The sequence below is a fragment of the Schistocerca cancellata genome, chromosome 2 (genome assembly GCF_023864275.1).
Source record: "Schistocerca cancellata isolate TAMUIC-IGC-003103 chromosome 2, iqSchCanc2.1, whole genome shotgun sequence".
In the NCBI taxonomy this organism is placed as follows: domain Eukaryota; kingdom Metazoa; phylum Arthropoda; class Insecta; order Orthoptera; family Acrididae; genus Schistocerca; species Schistocerca cancellata.
The window spans coordinates 1,150,751,152-1,150,777,054 of NC_064627.1; the positions used below are offsets into that span (position 1 = coordinate 1,150,751,152).

Sequence of the window (25,903 nt, forward strand, 5' to 3'; positions counted from 1 at the left end):
GCTATTAACAATGAATTTAGCTACACAAAGTACGTTGCGCCGTGAGATGTTATTTAATAATGCAACACTTCACATACTAGATGCAATAACACAAAACCAAAGTGCATAATTGTGAGATTACAGTATTTATTATTAACATTGAAATTTTTAATCCTGCACAAAGCATGTTATAGTGCGAGACATGCCATAATGCAAAATTACATATACTCCTGTAGAATGGTTCATTAGATGGTTGAATACAGTAGTTAATCATTTACCTGAATAAGCTGTGGTCATAATCCACAGAAGTATTGATACAACTCTCATTCAACCCGTCTGTTCTCCATTTGATCAGATTTAGAGATATTTGCTGCATACACTTAATTATTTACAACTGCATGTGAATAAATGCAGGCAGTTTGATCATATGAAGGAACAGCGGCCTGAAACATGTATGCCCCATATTTCTCTCTTCCAGAAGGTCATATTAAAATACAGATAGTAGTTACATAAAATTCCATAGTGTAGAAGCAAATTACATCCCAAAATCAAATTTATTCATCCATTGATAGATAAAATACTTTCATCAATTCTAATTTTACCTCTCTTTTCTTGCTGTACTTAATTTTTGATTACTGCTACCGAAAATTTAACAAAATGTCTGTTTCACCATCATCATCATCATCATCATCATCGTCATCATAATCTTCTCCCAGTGTCTTTGCAATCAGCTCAACTGTAGACCCATAGTCCTCATTTCCCTTCTTTTCTTCGTTGTGAAGGACCTAGAAGTGGATGTCTGAATTTCTACTGACTGATGAACTGTCTGTGAGGTTGCTGGACTTTCATTAACAATACATATTTTGCTTCTGTTTTATATTCGTCCTCCACATCGTTTTTTACAGGCTCGACTTCCAGTTCGCACTATGTTGGGACTGGATCACAATCTTTAGATGTGCCACTATCATCTACCTGAAACAGAAAACTAAGTTTTGCATAAAATGTCTGGGTTGATTTTAGGGAAGACTATACGGAAATGATTCACTTGCCGGCCGCGGTAGCCGAGCTGTTCTAGGCGCTTCAGTCCGGAACCGCGCGACTGCTACGGTCGCAGATTCGAATCCTGCCACGGGCATGGATGTGTGTGATGTCTTTAGGTTAGTTAGGTTTAAGTAGTTCTAAGTTCCAGGGGACTGATGATCTCAGATGTTAAGTCCCATAGTGCTCTGAGCCATTTGAACCATTACGTTGATGCCATCTTCAGGCCCCACACGTCATAGTCGTAAAACCGCTATACACGGAAGGAGCCATATAACTGGATCTGTGAATCAAATCGTTATGCATTCACGGTGAACTGCGTATTTACCTATGTTTCCCCTGAGTAATCCGTTTGTCGCTTTAACTCTTGTGTTGAATTCCTTCGTAATCTAATGTAAAACGTCTTTTTTAACCCCCTGTCGTCTACTTTATACATGCCGATTTCTTTATTCTGACACCCTTTGAGACCAAGTGCCACAAACAGATTTTTTTCAGAGTCCACTTGCTGTAGTTGAAATGCAGTTCAGTAAGATAATCCTGTGAAGTTTTCGCAAACCTGGCACTTCTTTGCATGACAGATAATATCACAGAAACGTCTGTCTAGCATCCATTTTGTCAATAACTCCGAAAGGATACTTGTCATGTCTCCTATGTTGCTTCTTTTGGCCAAATATTTGTATTCCACTCTGCTCAGCAGCTTGTCCCTCTTGCCGTAATTTACACTTTTATCACTTACCCAACTTCTTTTCTCCTGCACGTTGTGGATTCTTTTCCGCCAGCACTGCGATCACTTTTTCCTTCTTATCTGCAAAAGCAACCTGTCGCGGGTACTAGTGAAGGCATTCTCCGCTATCGTTTTCCGTGCTCACTGAGCGAGATAAAAAGGCACACTGCTTTGAAGTGGCACGTGGCTGTAGCTATCAAGACGACCAAATTACAAGCGAACTTAAAAAGTAACTTACACAGTGTTGTGGGAACCAAAGTAAATTTTATTGAACGCAGCACTACGCTTCAAAGTAAACAACAGATACAGGGAGTCCAACGAAGGAGTTCCTGATCATCATCATCATCATCATCATCATTTAAGACTGATTATGCCTTTCAGCGTTCAGTTTGGAGCATAGCCCCCCTTATACAGTTCCTCCATGATCCCCTATTCAGTGCTAACATTGGTGCCTCTTCTGATGTTAAACCTATTACTTCAAAATCATTCTTAACCGAATCCAGGTACCTTCTCCTCGGTCTGCCCCGACTCCTCCTACCCTCTACTGCTGAATCAATGAGTCTCTTGGGTAACCTTGCTTCTCCCATGCATGTAACATGACCCCACCATCTAAGCCTGTTCGCCCTGACTGCTACATCTATAGTTCCTGAGTTCCTGATTACAAGATTAAATATCTCGAAAAGTAAGATCGATAAACGAGTGCAACAAAACGGATGTTTGTGAAGCTGTAACAATTTTGTTTTACGGAAGTAATGCAAAAGTTTCGAAATACTTCGAAAAGCTGCTAACAAATGTTGCTGTGCAGCTCATGTAGTATAAGGGTGCGTAATTAAACTCGTCCTCCGTAAGCGGGCTTTGCAGTCACGGTACAGTGTTTTACAAACGTCCAGCACTTACAGCACGGCTGTGTCACCAACGAGCAATGAAGTTTGCCATCACATCCTCTAGTGTCTCAGCTAGGGTCTGAGTCGCACACCACGCAGGTCACAGACTCAAACTCGTTCATCGCGGTGGAATGGTTCCGGTAGACAGGGTCTTTCAATGCGCTCCACAAAAAATAGTCATAACAAGTCATATCGGGCGAATATGGAGGCCAATCCATCCCTCTGTCAGTAAATTTTCAATAATCCAAAACACCTGTTCGATGCGATGCGGTCTGACGCCATCTTGCACGAACCGCTCGGTACCCGGCCGAGCCCCTATCCGTCGAAATATTGCTCCAGTATTGCAACGTAACGTCCACCAGCGGTCGTTTCTCTCCTGAGAAAAGGGCCAGTAGTGCCTCTGCTGCAAGCCGCAGCCCAAACAGTAACTATGGCAGAATACAGTGGCTTCACTTCACACAAATAAAGACTTCCGGTACCCGAAAGCCGCCAAGTTTTGCTCATTCACGGCGCCATTCGGTAGGAAGTGTGCTTCATCTGTGAACTAGGTGCTGCCAACACCAAATCTTTCTTTATCAATCATTTTGAGAATCCCTTTCTCAAAGTCAGCCCTCCGCCGCACAGTTGTTACAGGTATAGTCTAAAGGCTCTGTATTTTGAATGGAAGCATGTGTAGGCTGTCGCGGTATTTTCTGCGTGCCAGAACGCTTCAAACCGGACTTTGCTGCAATTTTTGGGACGGATTTCCTTGGATATTGGTGAATAGTTCTAGAAAAACAGTGGCGTCAATTGCAGGATGTTGACAACTGTGCCTTGTTGCTGTAGGGCTGTGATGTTATTACATTACCAGAAAAACGAGATACATGATTTCGAGCACTTCCTCCGGTCCGCCCACATCCTTTCACGTTTCAACGGCGCAAACGATCACCCTGAGCTGCATATTGCGATTACAGTGGCATCTGTCAGCAGCTCTTAGAAACTTCTACATAGCTTCTGTAGAAAATTCTTAAGGCTTTCTCGATAAACACACTCGTCTATCTATTTTTAATTTTGAAATCACGGATTCCTTCGGTGGACACCCATATACCTGACAATTTTTCAGCATAATCATCAGGTGTCTGTACAACACTCGTTTAGTTCCTCGCCGATAGCAATCCGTTCCTTGATGGTGGAGCCATTCGGCATCCTCTTTCTGAACGGCCTCGTGGTTGCAAAATCTCTTTCTCACCAGACGTCCCTTTAGTTTGACCAAAAGATGGACATCGCATGGTGCGGGATGTGGATTGTGCGGGTGATCGGCATCATCCACGACACGGCTGTGCGGCCTCGGGTCAGTTTGTTGGCACCATTTCGCGACAGCTGTGCACGACGTTGCTTTTGGTCCACATACCACCAGAATTTCACGGTGAACCTATGCGCTGTACAGACTGTTTGTGTACTTCAAGTGTGGACTAGGGTTGCCTTTGTTGGGCCATTTCACTCGCACACTGTAACGAACTTGTCCGTACCGGAGCGGAACTATGTCTGCAGGAAATCTGGAACGTGTACTCTCTTCTGACTATGCGCCACTTGTTACGCATTGGCCTCACCGTGGGACGACATGTGTAACTTACGAAATTAGAAGTAACGAACTTCAAAATGCCACTACCACTTTTGTAGTGCATTTATTCAGATAATCACTTAAGGAAAACTACGTTGCCATCTTCGGATTTTATGCTCTACATTTCAAGGAATCTCGTCCATGTGTACAATAATGTGTGGCACATAATAAGGAAACATTCCAAGAATGTACATCGGCATGTCAAAAGTAAAACAGCGGTTATATAAAATATCATACACAGTGTAGCGAATATACATGCTCATACTCACTTAGTACAGTGAAATTGTTATCTTCGAGATGCCGATATATTACGCCCCGCCCGTTCTTGGAATGTCTTTTCGTTAAGTAACTCAAATTATTGTAGACATTCCTTGAAGTGTAGTCCATAAGATCCGAAGACAGCGAAATAGTTTGCTGAAACTAGTTATCTGAATAAATGCTCAACAAAAACCATCGTGGCATTTTGAAGTTTGTTACTTCTGTTTTCATATTAACGTAGATCGCCCCCAGAGTGAAATAATGTGAAGCACATGCGTGTGTAACTTACCATCCGAAGTCCCTACGTTGCTCGTCTATGGTAGAGTCTACAGTTTCATCTGTTAGGCTGATAGCACTTTGTTGAGACCTCAGAATCATTTAGTGTCAATTTTTTCCACATGTTCACTTTGTATTTTTGTTTTTTATTTTTTTGATTCGTCGCTTCAGTTTCGTAGCACTACGCCACAAGACACTAGAGATTTAGATATTGATGCTGAGTACTCCTCAATGAGTTTTATTTACTTTCAGTTTTAAGAAACGGCAGACGACAGAATTTTTATACTCAACAGAGATCATCAGTCCTATAGTGGGTACAAGCAGCTAACTATAATATTTTGAGGTCACAACTGACACTGACCCCTCCTGGTGTATTTTTCCCTCCAGGTTGAGGGCGTGGCCTCCCACAAAGTGTTCGACGCCTACGCTTACGTGATGTCTCGGGTGCAGCCGGACGTTTTCACGCGCTACGGCGTCGACTGCTACCTGACGGCGCTCGGTCTCTCCGTGGACCCCGAGTTCCGGGGGCAGGGCGTGGGCGAGCAGCTGCTGAGGGCGCGCTGGGACCTGTGCAGGGCGCTGGGCATACCGCTGACCGTCACCTGGTTCACCGCCAGGGCGTCGCAGGTAAACACACACAGGTGCACAGTGTGAGTCGACGAGGGGAAAAGGGAAAACACCTAGGTTTGGATGTTTTGTCGAATGTATCAGGTAGATGCTGCGTCGAGGTACATTTGATCAGTCTACATCTACATTTATACTACGCAAGACACCCAATGGTGTGTGGCGGACGGCACTTCACGTGCCACTGTCATTACCTCCCTTTCCTGTTCCAGTCGCCTATGGTTCTCGGGAAGAACGAGTGCCGGAAAGCCTCCGTACGCGCTCGAATCTCTCTGATTTTACATTCGTGATCCCCTCTGGAGGTATAAGTAGGGGGAAGCAATATATTCGATACCTCATCCAGAAACGCACCCACTCAAAAACCTGGCGAGCAAGCTACACCGCGATGCAGGGCGCCTCTCTTGCAGAGTTTGCCACTTGAGTTTGCTAAACATCTCCGTAACGCTATCACGGTTACCAAATAACCCTGTGACGAAACGCGCCGCTCTTCTTTGGATCTTCTCTATCTCCTCCGTCGACCCGACCTGGTACGGATCCCTGAGCAATACTCAAGTATAGGTGGAACGAGTGTTTTGTAAGCCACCTCCTTTGTTGATGGACTACATTTTCTAAGGACTCTCCCAATGAATCTCAACCTGGTACCCGCCTTACCAACAATTAATTTTATATGATCATTCCACTTCAAATCGTTCCGTACGCACGCACTCACTCCAGTGAGTGTATCTGTTTAAACGCTAAGAGAAAGAAAAAAACGAAGCACAAGTAGGGAACTATCTGAAAGGGCCGAAAATCGATCGATGTTTCGTAGCTCTGCGGACAAACAAATAATTACAATTTCAGAAAAATTGCATGATTTATTCACGACAAAGAGCTTCACAAACAGAGCAAGTCAACGACGCGTTGGTGCACTTCTGGCACTAACAAAAGCAGCTACTCCACTAGGTACTGACTCATTGAATCGTTGAATGTCCCCCTGTGGGATATCATGCCAAATTCTGCGCAATGGTGCGTCAGTCCGTCAGAATCCCTGTATGACTGGATGCCAGTGTGTACAACGCTCTAACGTCCTCAATTGGAGAGAGATCCGGCGATCTTTCTAGCCAAGGAAGAGTTTGGAAAGCACGAAGACGAGAGGCAAAAACGCTCGCCGTGTGCGAGCGGACATTATCTTGCTGGAATGTAAGTCCAACATGGCGTGCCATGAAAGGTAACAGAACTGGACGTTCTAGATTGTTTGCAGATGATGCTGTCATTACACCGTCTTATAAAGTCATCAGGTGATCAAAACGACTTGCAAAAAGATTTAGATACGATGTCTGTATGGTGGGGGAAGTGGCAATTGACCCTGAATAAAGAAAAGTGCGAAGTTATTCACATGAGTACTAAAAGAAATCAGCTAAATATCGATTACGCGATAAGTCAGACAAATCTAAGGGCTGTAAATTCAACTAAATAGTTAGGTATTACAATTATAAATAACCTAAATTGGAACGATCACATAGATAATATTGTGGGTAGGGCAAACCAAAGACTGCGATTCATTGGGAGAACACTTGAAAGGTGCAACAGGTCTACTAAAGAGACTGCTTACACCACGCTTGTCCGTCCTATTCTGGACTACTGCTGTACAGTGTGGGATCCGCATCAGGTGGGACTGACGGATGACATCGAAAAAGTTCAAAGAGGGCAGCTCGTTTTGTATTGTAGCGAAACAGGGGAGATAGTGTCACAGACATGATACGTGAATTGGAGTGGCAATCATTAAAACAAAGGCGTTTTTCGTTGCGACGGGATCTCCTCGTGAAATTTCAATCACCAGTTTTCTCCTCCGATTGCGAAAACATTCTGTTGGCACCCACCTATATAGGGAGAAATGATCATCACGATAAAATAAGAGAAATCAGGGCTCGCACGGAAAAATTTAAGTGCCTGTTTTTCCCGCGTGCCGTTCGAGAGTGGAATGGTAGAGAGACAGCACGAAGGTGGTTCATAGAACCCTCTGCCAGGCACTTTATTGTGAATAGCAGAGTAATCACGTAGATGTAGATGTAAGATATCGTCGACTTGCCTCTCTGTTGTAAGTGTGCTGCGGATGACAACTGAAGCCGTCGTGGGATGACAAGAAATGCCACCCCAGACCGTGGTTCGTGGTTGTGAGGCGGTGCGGCGGCCGACAGCCAGGGCCGGCTGCCCGCTGCTTCCGGGGCGCCCGCAGACACGGCTTGGCTGGTCATCCGGGCTCAGTTCGAAGCGGGACTCACCACTGAAGGCAGTTCCACTCCAGTCAGTGATGTGCCAGGCCGAATGTGCCCGACAGCTCTGCAAATGGGCTTCCTGGCGTACAGAGGCCAATTGCAGTCGGCGCAAGATGCACCGAGAGCTCAGCTCCCATTCTGTGAGCCACCCATTGATGGGCCTTGTGGTCACTGAAAGGCCAGCAGCACGTCGGATCGATGATAACGATGAACCCAGGGCTCTGACGGAGTCTCCAATGACTGCTCGGTCCCTCTCGTTCTATCGTCTCTCTAGGTGGACCACTTCCTTCTTGCCGCCGCACTCGTTCACGGTTTACCCATTTTGCCAATATCGTCGAATAGCCGCATCGCTCTCATTCGAGCTGTTCGCCGTTTTCTCCGGCCTGTCTGAGCGCAGCCGCACGTCCTCTTTCAAATGCTGATACCTGCATGTGTAGTTGACGAACATGCCTGCTACACATAGTTACTGTCCAACTGAGTACACGGAATGAAATTCGCAAAAGACTTTATGGCACGGTATCGACGTTTCCTGTTGACAGCTACGCCGTGAAATTGCACTGCTGCGTTTCAATTTGAATTCTCCGTCGATACCTCTGTGAATATCGATTGTGACCAGTTTGCATAACTCCTTCGTCGTGCGTCGTTTTCTTTCTCTTAGACTGTACTGCACTTACGCGCCAAGAGCTGGCCGGTCTTCTCCATTAAGGGCAACTGACCACTAGGTTTGGAATCAAACTATTCTTACTACACCTACAGGTGATCATTATTGAACTGTATGAAAAAAGAAACGTAAATTAGTAACAAACCACGGCGTGCACACGCTTTATTCAACATGTAAACGTCACTGCAGATATTCGGATTTAGGATATGACATGTTTGATATGCCTGCCAACATTGGCGATGATGTGACGCAGACGAATAGCGGAATTCTGCACGATCTGATGAAGTGTCGGAACATCGATGTTAACGATGACCCCCTGAATCGCTGTGTTCAGCTCAGCAATGGTTTTTGGGTTATTTCTGTACAACTTGTCTTTAATATCACTCCAGAAATAGTAGTCGCATCTGTTCAGATCCGGAGAACATGGGGGCATACTGAGACCCATGCCCAAGCCCAGAGACAGAATGCGGTCCCCAAAGTGCTCCTCCAGGACATCATAGTGTCGAGCTCCGTTTTGAATGAACCACATCTTAGCGACATCAGGGTCACTTTGGATAATGAGGATGAAATTATCTTCCAATACCTTCACGTACCGTTCGACAGTCACCGTGCGATCAAGGAATATCGCACCGATTATTCCGTGACTGGACATTGGACACCACACAGAGACTTCTCGATCGCGAAATGCGGATTCTCAGTCTCGCAAATGCACCTATTTTGCTTATTGAAGAACCGATCGACATGAAAATGGCTGTCGACAACAAGGAGCGCACGCATGCGCATATTAATTCCCATCATGCCCCGCGGCCACTCTGAACGTCCTAACGCAAACCGTTCAGACGTGATGACGATTTTATTTCACATAGTTGAATAATTATCACGCTGTACTTATTTGTAATATAACAAAGAAAATTAAAATTTATGTGTGTTGCGAATCCAAAAAATGTTTGGCCTCACATGCGGTTCCTCTTCGTCGAAATGTCTTGGCTCAAACTCGTCTAGGGGTGCACGTGTCGCATTACACGCCCTAAATTAGACACTCGTGACCCTTTGGTTAAATTGTGTGGCTGATGGCAAATTTGCGAAATACAGAGTTAACATAACATATAATAACAGTAATAATAATATGGGGAACTAAATTAATGACGATGAAATATGTAGGCCAAACAGTTGCGATTTGGTTAGAATAATGTTTATTCAGAAAGCAAACTAATAGCGATAGTGATCGTATTTAGAGTTACTGTTACACTCGAGCGCATATCCGTCTGATACACTTCCATCACTCACACTATCATCGCGAAACACAAGTCCAGTACTCGTGTGTAGCAAATGATGATCTGATGCTTGACTGAAAATACTGATAATTTAAATTTACTGCACCTTTTAAGCAAATAAAGTTACAGAGTTGATATTTACAACGTTTGTCATATTAATGATGCGCTTCTATATGAAATGACGATCGTTAAGATCGACCAAAGCCTTCAGGTCTTTGTTACAAAACTTTTTAATTCCACTTTAACAGTAAATCCCAAACTATTATAGATATGATCAGTATTCAAGTTTTATTTGGGGCACCATGAAAATTTATGGAGCATGGCAGATGAAAATTACTGTAGCTTGCTTCCCTGCATTATTAAAGAATTAAATAGTTTTCAAAAATGTTTCCCTTTAGGGCCGATCTTAGATCCGCCATATTTAACACTGCTACGTCTCCCTGGCCACAAGAGCCTTCTACTGGGTTTCCCCATGACGTAGGTTCTCCTCTGTCTCACTCGCACACTGCAGCGCTTAGGCCTCCATAGAAAATAGACTCCTGTGTGTTTCCCAATCTCCTGGTGATTTTGCGCCCTTTGTGGTATCCGGTCCTGGACGACAGGGTTCGTTTGAAAATTCCTGTAGGCTGACTTTTTCGGCCATACATTTAAATGAGAGAGCAATGCTCGTTAACTCACAATGTGAAACGAGGTGAGAAAACATATCTAAAACAAGCCTGCCAATATTATGGAAAACGAGAACAGCGATACAAAAAACCTCAGTAAAGGAAACAGAGAAAGAAATTTGTTTTGTATAATAACGAGCGAATACGTGACGTGACCTTCATCTGGGCTTCTTATTAAAGTGTCAAAACTCGATCAAATATAATTTTGTTGTACGACTGATACCGTGTAATAGACGCTTCAGACTTTCAACGGAATCTGCATGTGCGTCGTCTCTATAGTGACAGTGACAAAATTCCACAGGATTAACTACGTATTATGGCAATTACAGGCGCCTCAAGTGTCGCTGTCAGTGTCGTTATTTAATGAAATGATCTTTTCATCGATTTAAATTTGCAAAGTCCTTTAGTTGCTACGGTTTTTCCCATAATGTGCTGCCTTTGATGGGTACCGTCCAGTTTCCATAGGTGACTTCCGTAATTCAATATTAACTGCAACATTTCTCTTCAGTGTATATTGTTCGTCCTTTTTTTTTAATTTTTTGCTGTGCTGACCAAGAATTTATGAACGAATTTACGAGACTGGACAACACACAAATTTGATACTAAATCCTTCAGTAATATTAATATAAAATGTTTGGATGGAGAAAACATTTCAAGCTTAGTTTCAATAGCGGTTTCCTTATGGATTATCTTTCACTTGAGGCTAGTATGTATTCAGCAGCAACAGCACAGGGTAAAATAAGGTAAGTTAAGCACTATTTCATCTCATAATCAGTGCTGTGAAAATGTTGAAGTAACTGTTTGTTTCATACGGTCACTTTGTTTGTCCTCATACTACTCTTCCAGTGGTTATTATGCATCGATAATCTGTTTAATAGTTAGGTTTCCGTTTGTGTCATTTGTAAAATGACTGTCTTTTGCATCATTCAGGGTGTTTCAAAAAGAAAATACGTATTTGAATGCATACATTTATTAAACTGGACGCGGGGGGTAGCCGCGCGGCCTTTCCCGTCGGAGGTTCGAGTCCTCCCACGGATATGTGTGTGTGTGTGTGTGTGTGTGTGTGTGTTTTGTCCTTAGCGTTAGTTAGTTTAAGTTATATTAAGTAGTATGTAAGCCTAGGGGCCGATGACCTCAGCAGTTTGGTCCCATAGGAACTTACCACAAATTTTCAATTATTAAACTCTGATGTATACAACTATGAAACTTGGGACACACATTTACGAATCTTCTAAGTTCGGATTACACATGTTCGATACGTCCTCCACCAGCGACACAAGAATTATCACATCGATACTGGAATTCCTCCTATATTCGGGTGAGGATGTCCATCGTCACTGATGTTATGACAGTACGAATCTGGTTAGTCAGATCTTCCAAGTTCTGTTGTAGCGTTGGTGCACGAACGTTGTCCTTAATAAAACCCCACTGGAAAAGCCACAGGGCGTCGAATTCGACGACCGTGGAGACCAGCTGAAAAGTGCTACCTCGCAGGGTTAATTCAACGGCTCGGTACAGTTTCATTTGGATATTCACGCACTTGGAGACTCCAGTGATTGGAAGATGGGTGGGTGGGGGGGGGGGGGCGCTTCTTGTTGAAAAATGACGTTGTCCTCGTTCAGTCTCGGAAAATAGGTCTGCAACATACCGCTGACCGTTAACAGTATTACCATTAAAGAAGTGGGGCGTAAACAGATGAGTGATATATCGCACAAACCATTTGGGGGAATCTCGTACATGTTCAACGTGCGCATCTGAGTTCTGTGGACCCCAAATTTGAACAATGTATTTGTTTACTTTCCCACTGAGGTGAAAAGTAGTGCCGGCCGGTGTGGCCGAGCGGTTCTAGGCGCTTCAGTCTGGAACCGCGCGACCGCTACGGTCGCAGGTTCGAATCCTGCCTCGGGCATGGATGTGTGTGATGTACTTAGGTTTAAGTAGTTCTAACTTGTAGGGGACTGATGACCTCAGATGTTAAGTCCCATAATGCTCAGAGCCATTTGAGCCATGTTTTTGAAAAGTAGCTTCGACATTGAACACGATCCGTTGTGCGAAAGCGTTGTGGAGCTTGTACGACTTCATAACCAACCGATGTCTCAAAACACGCCAAATTATTGTTGTAGGCGGATGTAGCTCGCGAACGGCATGACGAGTTGATTTTGTAGGCCTACGTTGGAAACCGGTTTGAATCAGTGGGACATTTTGTCGGATACACGAGTATTGCCAGGACTCTTTCGTTTACACACACATACACACACGCGCACGAAGAAACAAACACAAACAGACACGAGCGCGCATCCTATATCTATAGGAAAAAATGTTTCATCCCTTCGGAACACAAAGTCGAGAACACAAAATGATTCCTGCTGAAGAGTAGCCATTTTGCAAAATGTGACGATAACAAAGCAAACAGAAGACAACCGACTTCTAGTGCCAATGAATATAAACTAGACCATTTATTCATTCCATGCAATACCCGAACAGAGCTCAGCGGTCGATAGTTTTGACAACATAGTACTTGGTAATAGGTACAGGGTGTTTCAAAAATGACCGGTATATTTGAAACGGCAATAAAAACTAAACGAGCAGCGATAGAAATACACTGTTTGGTGCAATATGCTTGGGACAACAGTACATTTTCAGGCAGACAAACTTTCGAAATTACAGTAGTTACAATTTTCAACAACAGATGGCGCTGCGGTCTGCCAAACTCTATAGTACGATATTTTCCACATATCCACCATGCGTAGCAATAATATGGCGTAGTCTCTGAATGAAATTACCCGAAACCTTTGACAACGTGTCTGGCGGAATGGCTTCAAATGCACATGAGATGTACTACTTCAGCTATTCAATTGTTTCTGGATTCTGGCGGTACACCTGGTCTTTCAAGTGTCCCCACAGAAAGAAGTCACAGGGGTTCATGTCTGGCGAATAGGGAGGCCAATCCACGCCGCCTCCTGTATGTTTCGGATAACCCAAAGCAATCACACGATCATCGAAATATTCATTCAGGAAATTAAAGACGTCGGCCGTGCGATGTGGCCGGGCACCATCTTGCATAAACCACGAGGTGTTCGCAGTGTCGTCTAAGGCAGTTTGTACCGCCACAAATTCACGAAGAATGTCCAGATACCGTGATGCAGTAATCGTTTCGGATCTGAAAAATGGGCCAATGATTCCTTTGGAAGAAATGGCGGCCCAGACCAGTACTTTTTGAGGATGCAGGGACGATGGGACTGCAACATGGGGCTTTTCGGTTCCCCATATGCGCCAGTTCTGTTTATTGACGAAGCCGTCCAGGTAAAAATAAGCTTCGTCAGTAAACCAAATGCTGCCCACATGCATATCGCCGTCATCAATCCTGTGCACTATATCGTTAGCGAATGTCCCTCGTGCAGCAATGGTAGCGGCGCTGAGGGGTTGCCGCGTTTGAATTTTGTATGGATAGAGGTGTAAACTCTGGCGCATGAGACGATACGTGGACGTTGGCGTCATTTGGACCGCAGCTGCAACACGGCGAACGGAAACCCGAGGCCGCTGTCGGATCACCTGCTGCACTAGCTGCGCGTTGCCCTCTGTGGTTGCTGTACGTGGTCGCCCAACCTTTCCAGCACGTTCATCCGTCACGTTCCCAGTCCGTTGAAATTTTTCAAGCAGATCCTTTATTGAATGAGATTTTCACTCTGCAGCGGAGTGTGCGCTGATATGAAACTTCCTGGCAGATGAAAACTGTGTGCCCGACCGAAACTCGAACTCGGGACCTTTGCCTTTTGCGGGCAAGTGCTCTACCAACTGAGCTACCGAAGCACGACTCACGCCCGGTACACACAGCTTTACTTCTGCCAGTACCTCGTCTCCTACCTTCCAAACTTTACAGAAGCTCTCCTGCGAACCTTGCAGAACTAGCACTCCTGAAAGAAAGGATATTGCGGAGACATGGCTTAGCCACAGCCTGGGGGATGTTTCCAGAATGAGATTTTCACTCTGCAGCGGAGTGTGCGCTGATATGAAACTTCCTGGCATATGAAAACTGTGTGCCCGACCGAGACTCGAACTCGGGACCTTTGCTTTTCGCGGGCAAGTGCTCTACCAACTGAGCTACCGAAGCACGACTCACGCCCGGTACACACAGCTTTACTTCTGCCAGTACCTCGTCTCCTACCTTCCAAACTTTACAGAAGCTCTCCTGCGAACCTTGCAGAACTAGCACTCCTGAAAGAAAGGATATGCGGAGACATGGCTTAGCCACAGCCTGGAGGATGTTTCCAGAATGAGATTTTCACTCTGCAGCGGAGTGTGCGCTGATATGAAACTTCCTGGCAGATGAAAACTGTGTGCCCGACCGAGACTCGAACTCGGGACCTTTGCCTTTCGCGGGCAAGTGCTCTACCAACTGAGCTACCCAAGCATGATCAGTATTCAAGTTTTATTTGGAGCACCATGAAAATCTATGGAGGATGGCAGATTAAAATTACTGTAGCTTGCTTCCCTGCATTACTAAAGAATTAAATAGTTTTCAAAAATGTTTCCCTTTAGGGCCGATCTTAGATCCGCCATATTTAACACTGCTACGTCTCCCTGGCCACAACAGCCTTCTACTGGGTTTCCCTATGACGTGTGGCCGAGCGGTTCTAGGCGCTTCGGTCTGGAACCGCGCGACCGCTACGGTCGCAGGTTCGAATCCTGCCTCGGGCATGGATGTGTGTGATGTACTTAGGTTTAAGTAGTTCTAACTTGTAGGGGACTGATGACCTCAGATGTTAAGTCCCATAATGCTCAGAGCCATTTGAGCCATTTTTTTGAAAAGTAGCTTCGACATTGAACACGATCCGTTGTGCGAAAGCGTTGTGGAGCTTGTACGACTTCATAACCAACCGATGTCTCAAAACACGCCAAATTATTGTTGTAGGCGGATGTAGCTCGCGAATGGCATGACGAGTTGATTTTGTAGGCCTACGTTGGAAAGAGGTTTGAATCAGTGCGACATTTTGTCGGATACACGAGTACGGCCAGGACTCTTTCGTTTACACACACATACACACACGCGCACGAAGAAACAAACACAAACAGACACGAGCGCGCATCCTATATCTACAGGAACAAATGTTTCATCCCTTCGGAACACAAAGTCAAAGTCGAGAACACAAAATGATTCCTGCTGAAGAGTAGCCATTTTCAAAATGTGACGATAACAAAGCAAACAGAAGACAACCGACGTCTAGTGCCAATGAATATAAACTAGTCGATTTATTCATTCCCTCCAATAACCGAACAGAGCTCAGCGGTCGATAGTTTTGACAACATAGTACTTGGTAATACGTATATTCTTTTTGAAGTACGCTGTATATGACAAGTGACGGAAGTTACTCAAGTGCTTGCTGTATCAGTACCTTAGACCAGAATTTGACGACAGAATTTTCTTTTTCTCGCAGATCCTGGCAGAGCGCGTGGGGTTTGAGACCCTGGTTGAAGTATCCTACGAGGAGTACGGCGAGCCAGACTTCAAGAAGAGCGCCACACCTACCATGAAGATCATGGCTGCCCGGATAACGTAATGTGATATTCGGCTGTGTTCTCAGTTTACGTCCGGCATTGACAGCTTACCAGAGCTGAGACGTGAGAAATGGCATCAAGGGCAGTGTATTCATACACGTAGCTTGCTATGTTATATCATTTCTAGATTTTTTTTCAACTCCGTATGCGTAAGCACGTCAAACACAAACTGACAAAGATTTTTACACTATTTGAATAAATTGAAAATGTGTTGTTCTCGTATATATAAAAATAACATATGCCGCTGCCTCCAGTTTTCCTAACTATTATCACTAGCTAAGATATTGCCGAAACGTATAAATTTGTCTACAAAAGTGGAACAGATACACTTAAAGCCCCAGAGCAACATTTTTAAACCGGTAGCTGTATCAAAGTTGGCCGCTTAACAACTCGAGCAGTTTTCGTTGGCGTCTCGTGCTAAAGAGTTGCTGCAAGTTGAACCTGCAAAAGTCATCTACAAGAAGAAGATAAGGAATGTTCTTCAATGAATATAATTTCTGACAAACTCTCGAAATTGCGATGCCACGGCTTCGTGACATGACAGCACGTAAATTGGCAACTGCAACAAGAAAATGAAGATAATAATATTAAAGTTTGCTTAAAACAGTATTAAATATTGTCGTCATCGTTAAAACGTTGCTTCAAACTGTCGCACAAATTAGTAATTGCAACACTGTAACGCTGAAAATTCATACGTTTAGCAGCAAATAGAAGTCACATTCAATTACTAACAGCTAATTTTGGGAAGGTCAGGGAGCCCTTTCTAGCTTACGCAAAATTTTAACAGTACCATTCAATACGTCACACTGATAATTATAGTCGCAATTGCCGATAAAATGGGAACATTTTTCGTAGTATTAATACATGCAACAGTGCATTGCCCAAAACTTTCTCATGAGCATTATTAATTTCAGTACAATTAATTGGTCAGATTTTAAGGGTATTTAGCAGTATATGGCTCTAAATCGAACTAATTAAGCTTATCAGACTCATAGCCTGCACTATATTTTAGCAGCAACTGGAGAAAATATAATGTTACAGTGCAAGACCTAAGAAATTAAGAGGCTGCCACTGAACTGTAACTACGGGGACAGCATCATTTTATAAGAGATGCAATCAACTTTTGTGGCCTAGCATTCGGCGAATGAAAACTCTAACGTCTACCGGTACCAATTAGTTTAGAACAATCAATGACTCCTTGCTGCAAAAACGATCACAGGTGATATTTTAGAACTGTCTTATATTTCTGTCCTTGTTTCAGTCGGCAAGATATATTGCAGTAATAAAATTTAAAAAAAAGTCACTAGAGTAGGATATCTGTCTGGTGAACGTCAGTCAGTGTACCTAAACTAGTACAAACATTAAACGTTATCCTAAAATAGCAGGCTTTGTTAATTTTCTGCGGCAAGATACCTTTCGTTAAATATCTGAAGACTGGTGAGCACAACTTAAAGTTTAGATTTTCCTTCTTCAGACACATGTAACAGGAATCGTTTTGTTCAGAGGACTTTCATTTCATTAAAGTGTCCATAAAACACAAATTTTCAAGTATTATATTTGAAGCTGTAGGGCGCTTGTTGGGAGTGGAAAGGTAACGCTGCCAGAAAATAAAGTGTACTGGATCAGAATGTCATTGAAAAAAACTAAACTTTATAATATGAAAAGGTATGTAGTTAAAAACAATCGCTGAAATGCGTGAGAGTAAGATGATAATTAAACACAACAAACGTCTCCGAACGTTGGAGGGGCAAAATGAAATTACGAAGTAATTCAAGGTCTGAGCAGCTACAAAACTGTTGACCGGCCTGAGGCATTGCTCGTTACATAAACTGACTATACTTAACAACCGCTGCAATGGCTTAAGTGTCTACCACGTCGAAGTCATTTCAAGTAATACGATCTGACGTACAGTTGTCAGTAAGGAACATGTTGCCTTGTCCATTAGTACGGGTAACACCTACAAAACCTGAGTGGACAGAACTACGCCTCACAGAACTTCAGTATCACTTACGACAAATATAGGGGTAACAGAATTAATGACAGGTGGTTAGTAAAAACTTCACAATTAGTAAAGGTGCTTCAGGGTTTACAGAAATTAGTAACTAAGTTGGAGAATTTAAAGTTTGACTACAGAGAACTTTAGAGCGCAACGCCGAGCAAAACATTAAGGTTAAAATTATACTTAAGGCCACTTCTAGACAGTGTCACTTAGATTTACTCATACTGGATTTACAGACAAAAAATCAGATGCATTAAATCACCTACAGTTGACATGTAAAACAGAAAAGCGAGCCAAGCGCTTAATTTAAGAGATCACAGGAAGATAAGCTGTGGCAGTAGCCGACCAAATACACAGACAGAATCAACTAAGCCCGGTGGGCAGCAACGGTAAGTAAACAAATGACAAGATAATTATCTAGCAGGTGGCTAGTTCGGAAAATACCAGATCACAAGTAATACGAACTTGATGCTATCATTTAACGGTAACCACTAAAGGGGAGAACCGAAGAACAACTTCCAGGCCAGTAATGTTCAAATACAGCGGTTCGCCAAGAAGGGTAATGGCTAGCAGAGCAGCTCACACGGACTCTGTACTGGAAATAATTCCGTAAGACGGCACAAAACGCCCAGGCGACAACCAGTTCTGCAATACGACGCGCCGCTTCTGTGAGGCGTTCCGTCCGCAACTGGCCGCTCCAAGCTCACTGGTCCCACTCGGCCCCGCGCAGCTCCGCCAAAGTCCAGAGGGACCACTCGCCCGCCAGCGACAGCCCGAGGTAAACACTCTGACCAACGATAGGGGCGACATGTACACGGAACGCACGTATCAGCTTCCCCTGTACTGCTCCTCTACCAAGCGACGCTTGTTTCATTCACTTCCTGCACTCCAGTTACAAGTCAACCAAATTAAGATACGAGAACTATACTTAGGCCTACTGTTTGTAAAACACTTCTAAACTGGAAGTAACTGGAAAACTTTATACTCCCACTGCTCCGTGTCTGAGCATTGCCACTAGTAACAGCAGCAGTTATAATAATAATAATGATAAAACAGTGTAGATCGTACAGCAACATACTAGCCATTACATAATTACTCCTGTCCAGTGAATTAGTGCGCTTTTTTGTTGCGAAGTGAATAGTAAAGCAATTTCTTGCCTATTGAACGAACTCGCTACAACTCGGAGAAGACATTTTCGTGAGGTATTTAAGCACATGTGATGTATATGTCTCAAATTTACCTTAAGAGATTAAGGGTACAAAGCATAAAATATCTGTATACTGGACGCACTATGTGAGAAAGGTGATGCTCATACATACATTTCACAAGGAGTTATCTCCACTACAGTTTTTTTTTCCTTGATCGTATTTCCATTCCCCATCGGGGGGGGCTGGCAGCAGCATATGCGCTGCTTTTCAGCCGAAAGACATAGAGAAAACAATAGAAGACATCTAAAAATAACATAAAGGAGAAAATATGGTGTACATACACTATTAGCCATTACAATTGCTACAACAAGAAGGAATGCAGATGATAAACGGGTATTCATTGGACAAATATATTATACTATAACTGACATGTGATTACATTTTCACGCAGGTTGTGTGCATAGATCCTGATAAACCAGTACCCAGAACAACCACCTCTGGCCGTAATAACGGCCTTGATACGCCTGGACATTGTGTCAAACAGAGCTTGGATGGCGTGTACAGGTACAGCTGCCCATGCAGCTTCAACACGATACGACATTCATCAAGGGTAGTGACTGGCGTATTGTGACGAGCCAGTTGCTCGGCCACCATTCACCAGTTTTCAGTTGGTGAGAGATCAGGAGAATGTGCTGGCCACGGCACCAGTCGAACATTTTCTGTATCGAGAAAGGCCGGTACAGGACCTGCAACATGCGGTCGTCCATTATCCTGCTGAAATGTAGGTTTTCGCAGGGATCGAATGAAGGGTAGAGGCACGGGTCGTAATACATCTGAAATGTAACGTCCACTGTTCAAAGCGCTGTCAATGCGAACAAGAGGTGACCGAGACGAGTAACCAGTGGCACCCCATACCATCACGCAGGGTGATACGCCAGTATGGCGATAACGAATACAGGGCTATTACAAATGATTGAAGCGATTTCATAAATTCACTGTAGCTCCATTCATTGACATATGGTCACGACACACTACAGATACGTAGAAAAACTCATAAAGTTTTGTTCGGCTGAAGCCGCACTTCAGGTTTCTGCCGTCAGAGCGCTCGAGAGCGCAGTGAGACAAAATGGCGACAGGAGCCGAGGAGGGTATGTCGTGCTTGAAATGCACTCACATCAGTCAGTCATAACGGTACAACGACACTTCAGGACGAAGTTCAACAAAGATCCACCAACTGCTAACTCCATTCGGCGATGGTATGCGCAGTTTAAAGCTTCTGGATGCCTCTGTAAGGGCAAATCAACGGGTCGTCCTGCAGTGAGCGAAGAAACGGTTGAACGCGTGCGGGCAAGTTTCACGCGTAGCCTGCGGAAAATTGGCCCATGCCACAACTGGAGACCGACAGCGCCGACTTCATCTTTCAACAGGATGGTGCTCCACCGCACTTCCATCATGATAGTCGGCATTTCTTAAACAGGAGATTGGAAAACCGATGGATCGGTCTTGGTGGAGATCATGATCAGCAATTCATGTCATGGCCTCCACGCTCTCCCGACTTAACCCCATGCGATGTCTTTCTGTGGGGTTATGTGAAAGATTCAGTGTTTAAACCTCCTCTACGAAGAAACGTGCCACAACTGCGAGCTTGCATCAACGATGCTTTCGAACTCATTGATGGGGACATGCTGCGCCGAGTGTGGGAGGAACTTGATTATCGGCTTGATGTCTGCCGAATCACTAAAGTGGCACATATCGAACATTTGTGAATGCCTAAAAAAACTTTTTGAGTTTTTGTATGTGTGTGCAAAGCATTTTGAAAATATCTCAAATAATAAAGTTATTGTAGAGCTGTGAAATCGCTTCAATCATTTGTAATAACCCTGTACACGCTTCCAATGTGCGTTCGCCGCGATGTCGCCAAATGACATTTCGCCATTCGTCCACCCAGGTTCGTCGTTGAGTACACCATGGCAGGCCCATCTGTTGACTCAGGGATCGAGACGTGGCTGCACGATCCGTTACAGCCATGCGGATAAGATGCCTGTCATCTCGACCGCTAGTGATACGATGCCGTTGGGATCCAGCACGGCGTTCCGTATTACCCTCCTGAACCCACCGATTCCATATTCTGCTAACAGTCATTGGATCTCGACCAACGCGAGCAGAAATGTCGCGATACGATAATCCGCAATCGCGTTGGGCTACAATCCGACCTTTATCAAAGTCGGAAACGTGATGGTACGCATTTCTCCTCCTTACACGAGGCATCACAACAACGTTTCACCAGGCAACGTCGGACAACTGCTGTTCGTGTATGAGAAATCGGTTGGAATCTTTCCTCATGTCAGCACGTTGTAGGTGTCGCTACCGGCACCAACCTTGTGTGGATCCTCTGAAAAGCTAATCATTTGCATATCACAGCATCTTCTTCCTGTCGGATAAATTTCGCATCATTAGCACGTCATCTTCGTGGTGTAGCAGTTTTAATGGCCAGTAGTGTAGATATAAAAAAGGGGGAACTTTATGGAAGACAATAGACAAAAAGGGGGAGACTGTTAAATGGAGATAAAAGCCGTAAAAAATTAGTGCACCCAAAAAACCACACATTGGGACAATTAAAAGAAGGCGAAGTATGACCGGAGCATAAAAGCATCGACGGAAGGCGTAGCACATGACAATCACTTACAGTAACACTATGTCCACTAGAGTGTTTCAAGCGTTAATTTTGTGACTCGAAAACAATTCAACTCTTCTGTTTTTATCCCTCAGAAAATTACGTTTTGCCACTCCGTTGGTAATTACTTCCAGATTGGGAACCACTCGTGTAGACGGAGGACATTGGATTACGCGAAATTTTCGATAAGTGGCGCAGATGAAAGCAGTGGTAATAAATTGGTGTGTTGAGTGTCGATATACTCGCTCTTGTGACCTGAAGCCGGTGATACTGCGCGTGTCGCCGTTAACTTCTTCTGCCACGTGCTCTGCGTTAGTGATATGCCTTTCGTTCTTGTTGCTGTTTTCTTGTCTGCAGGTACTTGCTGTGTTTTGCACGGCACAGAGCATTAATCGCTGTAACGTAGCGTGCTGTAAGACTCCGTGGTGAGTGGACATTTTCCAAGATATTTCGCATTCACAAACAAGTCGTTCTCGCAACAGCTTATTACGTCAACCAGAGATAAACGGCAGTTCCTGCAGTGCAGCGATAAGAATTGACGGCACGTGTAGCCTTGCTCTTTAATTTCCGTATCTTTTCAGTGTGTTTATTCCATTATTTCTCGCATTCTCTTCAACTGTAGATTTCATGAATCACTCGTTACGGCCTTGGCTACGTATGTTAATTAACACTACGCTATTATGAAATCATTAGGTTAAGCTACTGATTATTAGGTAACATCTTGGACACTTATCCTACTGAAAACCATATCTTATAAATTCAAGAAATGAATTTTTGGAACATTAGGACTGAAAAAAGGTTCTGTAGACTAAAAGACTCAATGACTGAACGTGGAATATTGTTTAAGTAAGAGATTCTCGCAGTTAAACAACACACCTGAAACGCCCTTAGCACTACACCGTACTCGCTTCTTTAAATAAAAAAAAATCTTCTATTCTTTCATACTGCCAGCATTTTATCACTAGTTAAAATTCGTAATTGATTCGGTTATTTGATTTACCCGGACAGCTGAGTTCATTGACATCTTGAAACTACACCACGCAAAAGATTGAACTATCACATTTCCGAGACCTAGTAATTATCTTCAACTGCGACGCAGAAATTTCAAATTTGACTCAAAGGTGCATACAGCCATCATCTGCAATGGTGTAAGGACCTGGCAAGGTCACGCTCGGGCTCGCCAGCGCTTCAGGCAGCAACGTGATGACGCACGAGGAAAAAGAGAGCCACTGCTCAGAACTCAGTGAGGCTTGCAAGGTAGGTTGATGACGTCACCAAGCCGCACCTCAGCCCTGCCCAGATCCACGGTGGACGAGTCACACGATGGTGAAGTCGCCACAGCCCCTCTTACCCACATTTGGCCCATTCTTTTGACGCCTCTGCGATAGAGGTCAGAACGGTGACGACCAGAGTTGAAATCACGCGGTTTTCTCATATGGCCGAGGAAAAGATATCAGACACACCACTGTCAGAACCGAAGCGAAACGCCCTCAGAGTACGAGTGTGGCATAAAGAGCGTCAGTCAAACCACTCCATTCTTTGAGGCGTTAATTTGAGCCTCACATACTTTCTTCTGTATTTATCTTCAACTGGGTCCCAATCATATGCAGTGCTACTATTGATTATATTTTTCCAGTGATACTGTAAGTAGGCTGTTTAGGTTTTTATATTGGTAACGCCACGTAGCGCTCTGTATGAAAATCACTGGCTGTCCTGTGGGCAGTCTGTGGCTGGGTGACATTGTTGGAATAGTCGCTATTGTAGTGTTGGACAGTTGGCTGTTAACAGTGCGTAGCGCTGCGCAGTTGGAGGTGAGCCACTAGCAGTGCTGGATGTGGGGAGAGAGATGGCGGAGACTGGATGTCATGAACTGATATATATATTATGACTTATGAACACTATTAAGGTAAATATATTGTTTGTTCTTTATCAAAATCTTTCATTTGCTAACTATGCCTATCAGTAGTTAGTGACTTCAGTTGTTAGAATCTTTTATTTAGCTGGCAGTAGTGACGCTCGCTGTATGGCAGTAGTCCAAGTAATGATGATTTGTGTGAGGTAAGTGATTCATGAAAGGTATAGGTTATTGTTAGTCAGGGCCATTCTTTTGTAGGGATTATTGAAAGTCAGATTGCGTTGCGCTAAAAATATTGCGTGTCAGTTTAGTGATGATCAGAATAAGTAAAGAGACAAATGTCTGAGTACGTTCAGTTTTGCTCAGGTGTTTTAAAATCAAATGACGTAAAGGGTTTACCAGCACAGTAATTCACTAATTTTTCTAAGGAGACGTTTCATATTGCGACCCTGCATGAAAATGATGTTGGAAACCAAGAGTCGTACTTTAAGAGTTATCAAATGTGTGTACATACGTGAATGTTAGTTACCACAATGCTGACAAAACTTTTTGGACACTGTTAGATATGAGATTTTGTTTCTACACACTTCTAATGTAAATTTCTAACCTTTGAATGAGACTGTCACTGTAGTGGAAACTGCTGCCATAAATATTTCAGTAAAGAAGGTAGATGACCTTGATGCAATGCGCTGTAGAGGCCCATCTGAGCGACAGTCACCTGGAGAAAGAGCCATTAGGTGGAAAATTAAGACGCCATTATCCTCGCTATTGACATTTCTTTGTAGAAAGCATCGCAAATACGACACACTCAAACTTGAAAACATATGATTACACTGTGGAGCTCTTAATTTGTGATATTTACTAAAATGCCTAATGAAATGATGAGAAACATTTTACATCTATTGTCTTTCTAGTTGAGAGATTTTTTTACTGCCTTTGGAGACGCCATGTGCCTAGTGAATGACGTTAACGCCTTGCTTTATGTATTTATTTGCTCATTTTGTTTAATATCTAGTTTCTAGTTGCGCTGCAGCATTGGTTAAAATAAAATTTAATAGATGTACTAATATCACTATTTTCTGTCTACAGACTCAGTAAAGAATAATTTCATGATGTACTTTCTTAGAAAAGAGAGCACAAAGAGACATTTTCCTTCACAGGAATTGCATACATAATTTTTGTCAATGACTGGGTAACTTGTTTCGTAGAGTAAGTCAAGGTGATGCATCACTCTAGTGTTAAGATGTGACATAGTTATTAGACATGGCCATCTTTACTGCAATATTTTTTTTTTTTTTTTGCTTGAGCTTTGTCATGTTTAGGTACAAGTTATAGCATTGCTGCTATTGTTTGCCAGGCATAGTTCTACTGAATTTTACGTTGTATTAAGCCAGTTTTACTACTGATTTATTTTTGTTTTTGCTGCACATTGGCTCATATTAGTGGTAATGTTGCATTTGCTTTGCTAATTTAGATATACTGCTGCTTGCTTTGCCAGTTTGCATTTTTTTTGTCATTGCTGTTTGTGTTAACTTCTTGTGTGTTGCTGCACTGCTTCATTCCTTAGTATATATGTCTGAGCTCAGTAGATTTAAGTTAGCTTAAGATGGGGTAGGCTATATAAGAGAACGAGTTGTGATGAATTGGAACAAATGCATTGAGAAGCTATAAGAAAATGGTTTGCCCAAAAAAGTAGTGTATAGTGGAGAATAACTATTTTCAAACAGGATATGAATAGAATACAGAAAGCATGCGAAGATAGGATTTTTTTTTTGTGGAAACAAATGTTGAAATAAGAGCAAAGATCTAAGGAATGAAGTTTTGGGTTGGACTGCAGTACCAGACGTCTCACTGAAAACAAACCCTGTCCTTTCCTTTTGTGTTATTCTGCTATGTGTTTGTGTACCCTTGTGTATTGGTGTTCTTCCTGTCTCCATGTACTGTTTCATAGAACTTTTTTTCTCTTCTAATACTAAGCTACATTCATTATGATGAGGTATACTGTTATCCTCAAATATAATTTGCATTAATACTATGTTATTTACTTTGTAAAGATGTTTAGACATTATTTATTCTGTTGTGTTTTAATGCTCATGTGTGAAATTAATGTTTCGAAAACTATTCTCATTATTTTATATATTTACTTATGTCATAATTCCTGGAACACTGATGTATAAGTCTATTTCTATTCTATTGTAAAGCCTGAATTACTACAAATGTTATCTTTATTATTATGTTTTAATGATGTTTTCTGTATCTTTGTAATTGTATTCTCATGTTATAAAATTGTAATGGACACCAGTTCATCAAATTAAGTAACTTGTAAGCATTCATTTCACTGCACACATTTCTGTTGGTTATAGTATATGCACAATATGTGAGAAGTTGGTACTGTTAGTGCTTGCACGTGTGTTAATAATTCAGCAAGGGCCT

At 43.1% G+C, this 25,903-nt stretch overlaps 1 protein-coding gene across 1 annotated transcript in view; it reads left to right on the plus strand.

The window, feature by feature from the left end:
- The window catches only part of LOC126150272 (uncharacterized), a 57,319-nt gene extending 41,269 nt beyond the window's left edge, over positions 1-16,050 (plus strand). Inside the window, exons 3-4 of the mRNA XM_049915866.1 lie at positions 5,147-5,386; positions 15,674-16,050. Coding sequence (XP_049771823.1) covers positions 5,147-5,386; positions 15,674-15,796 — 363 coding nt within the window. The 3' untranslated portion in view covers positions 15,797-16,050. The remainder of the gene's footprint in view (positions 1-5,146; positions 5,387-15,673) is intronic.
- The last annotated feature ends 9,853 nt before the right edge of the window (positions 16,051-25,903 follow it).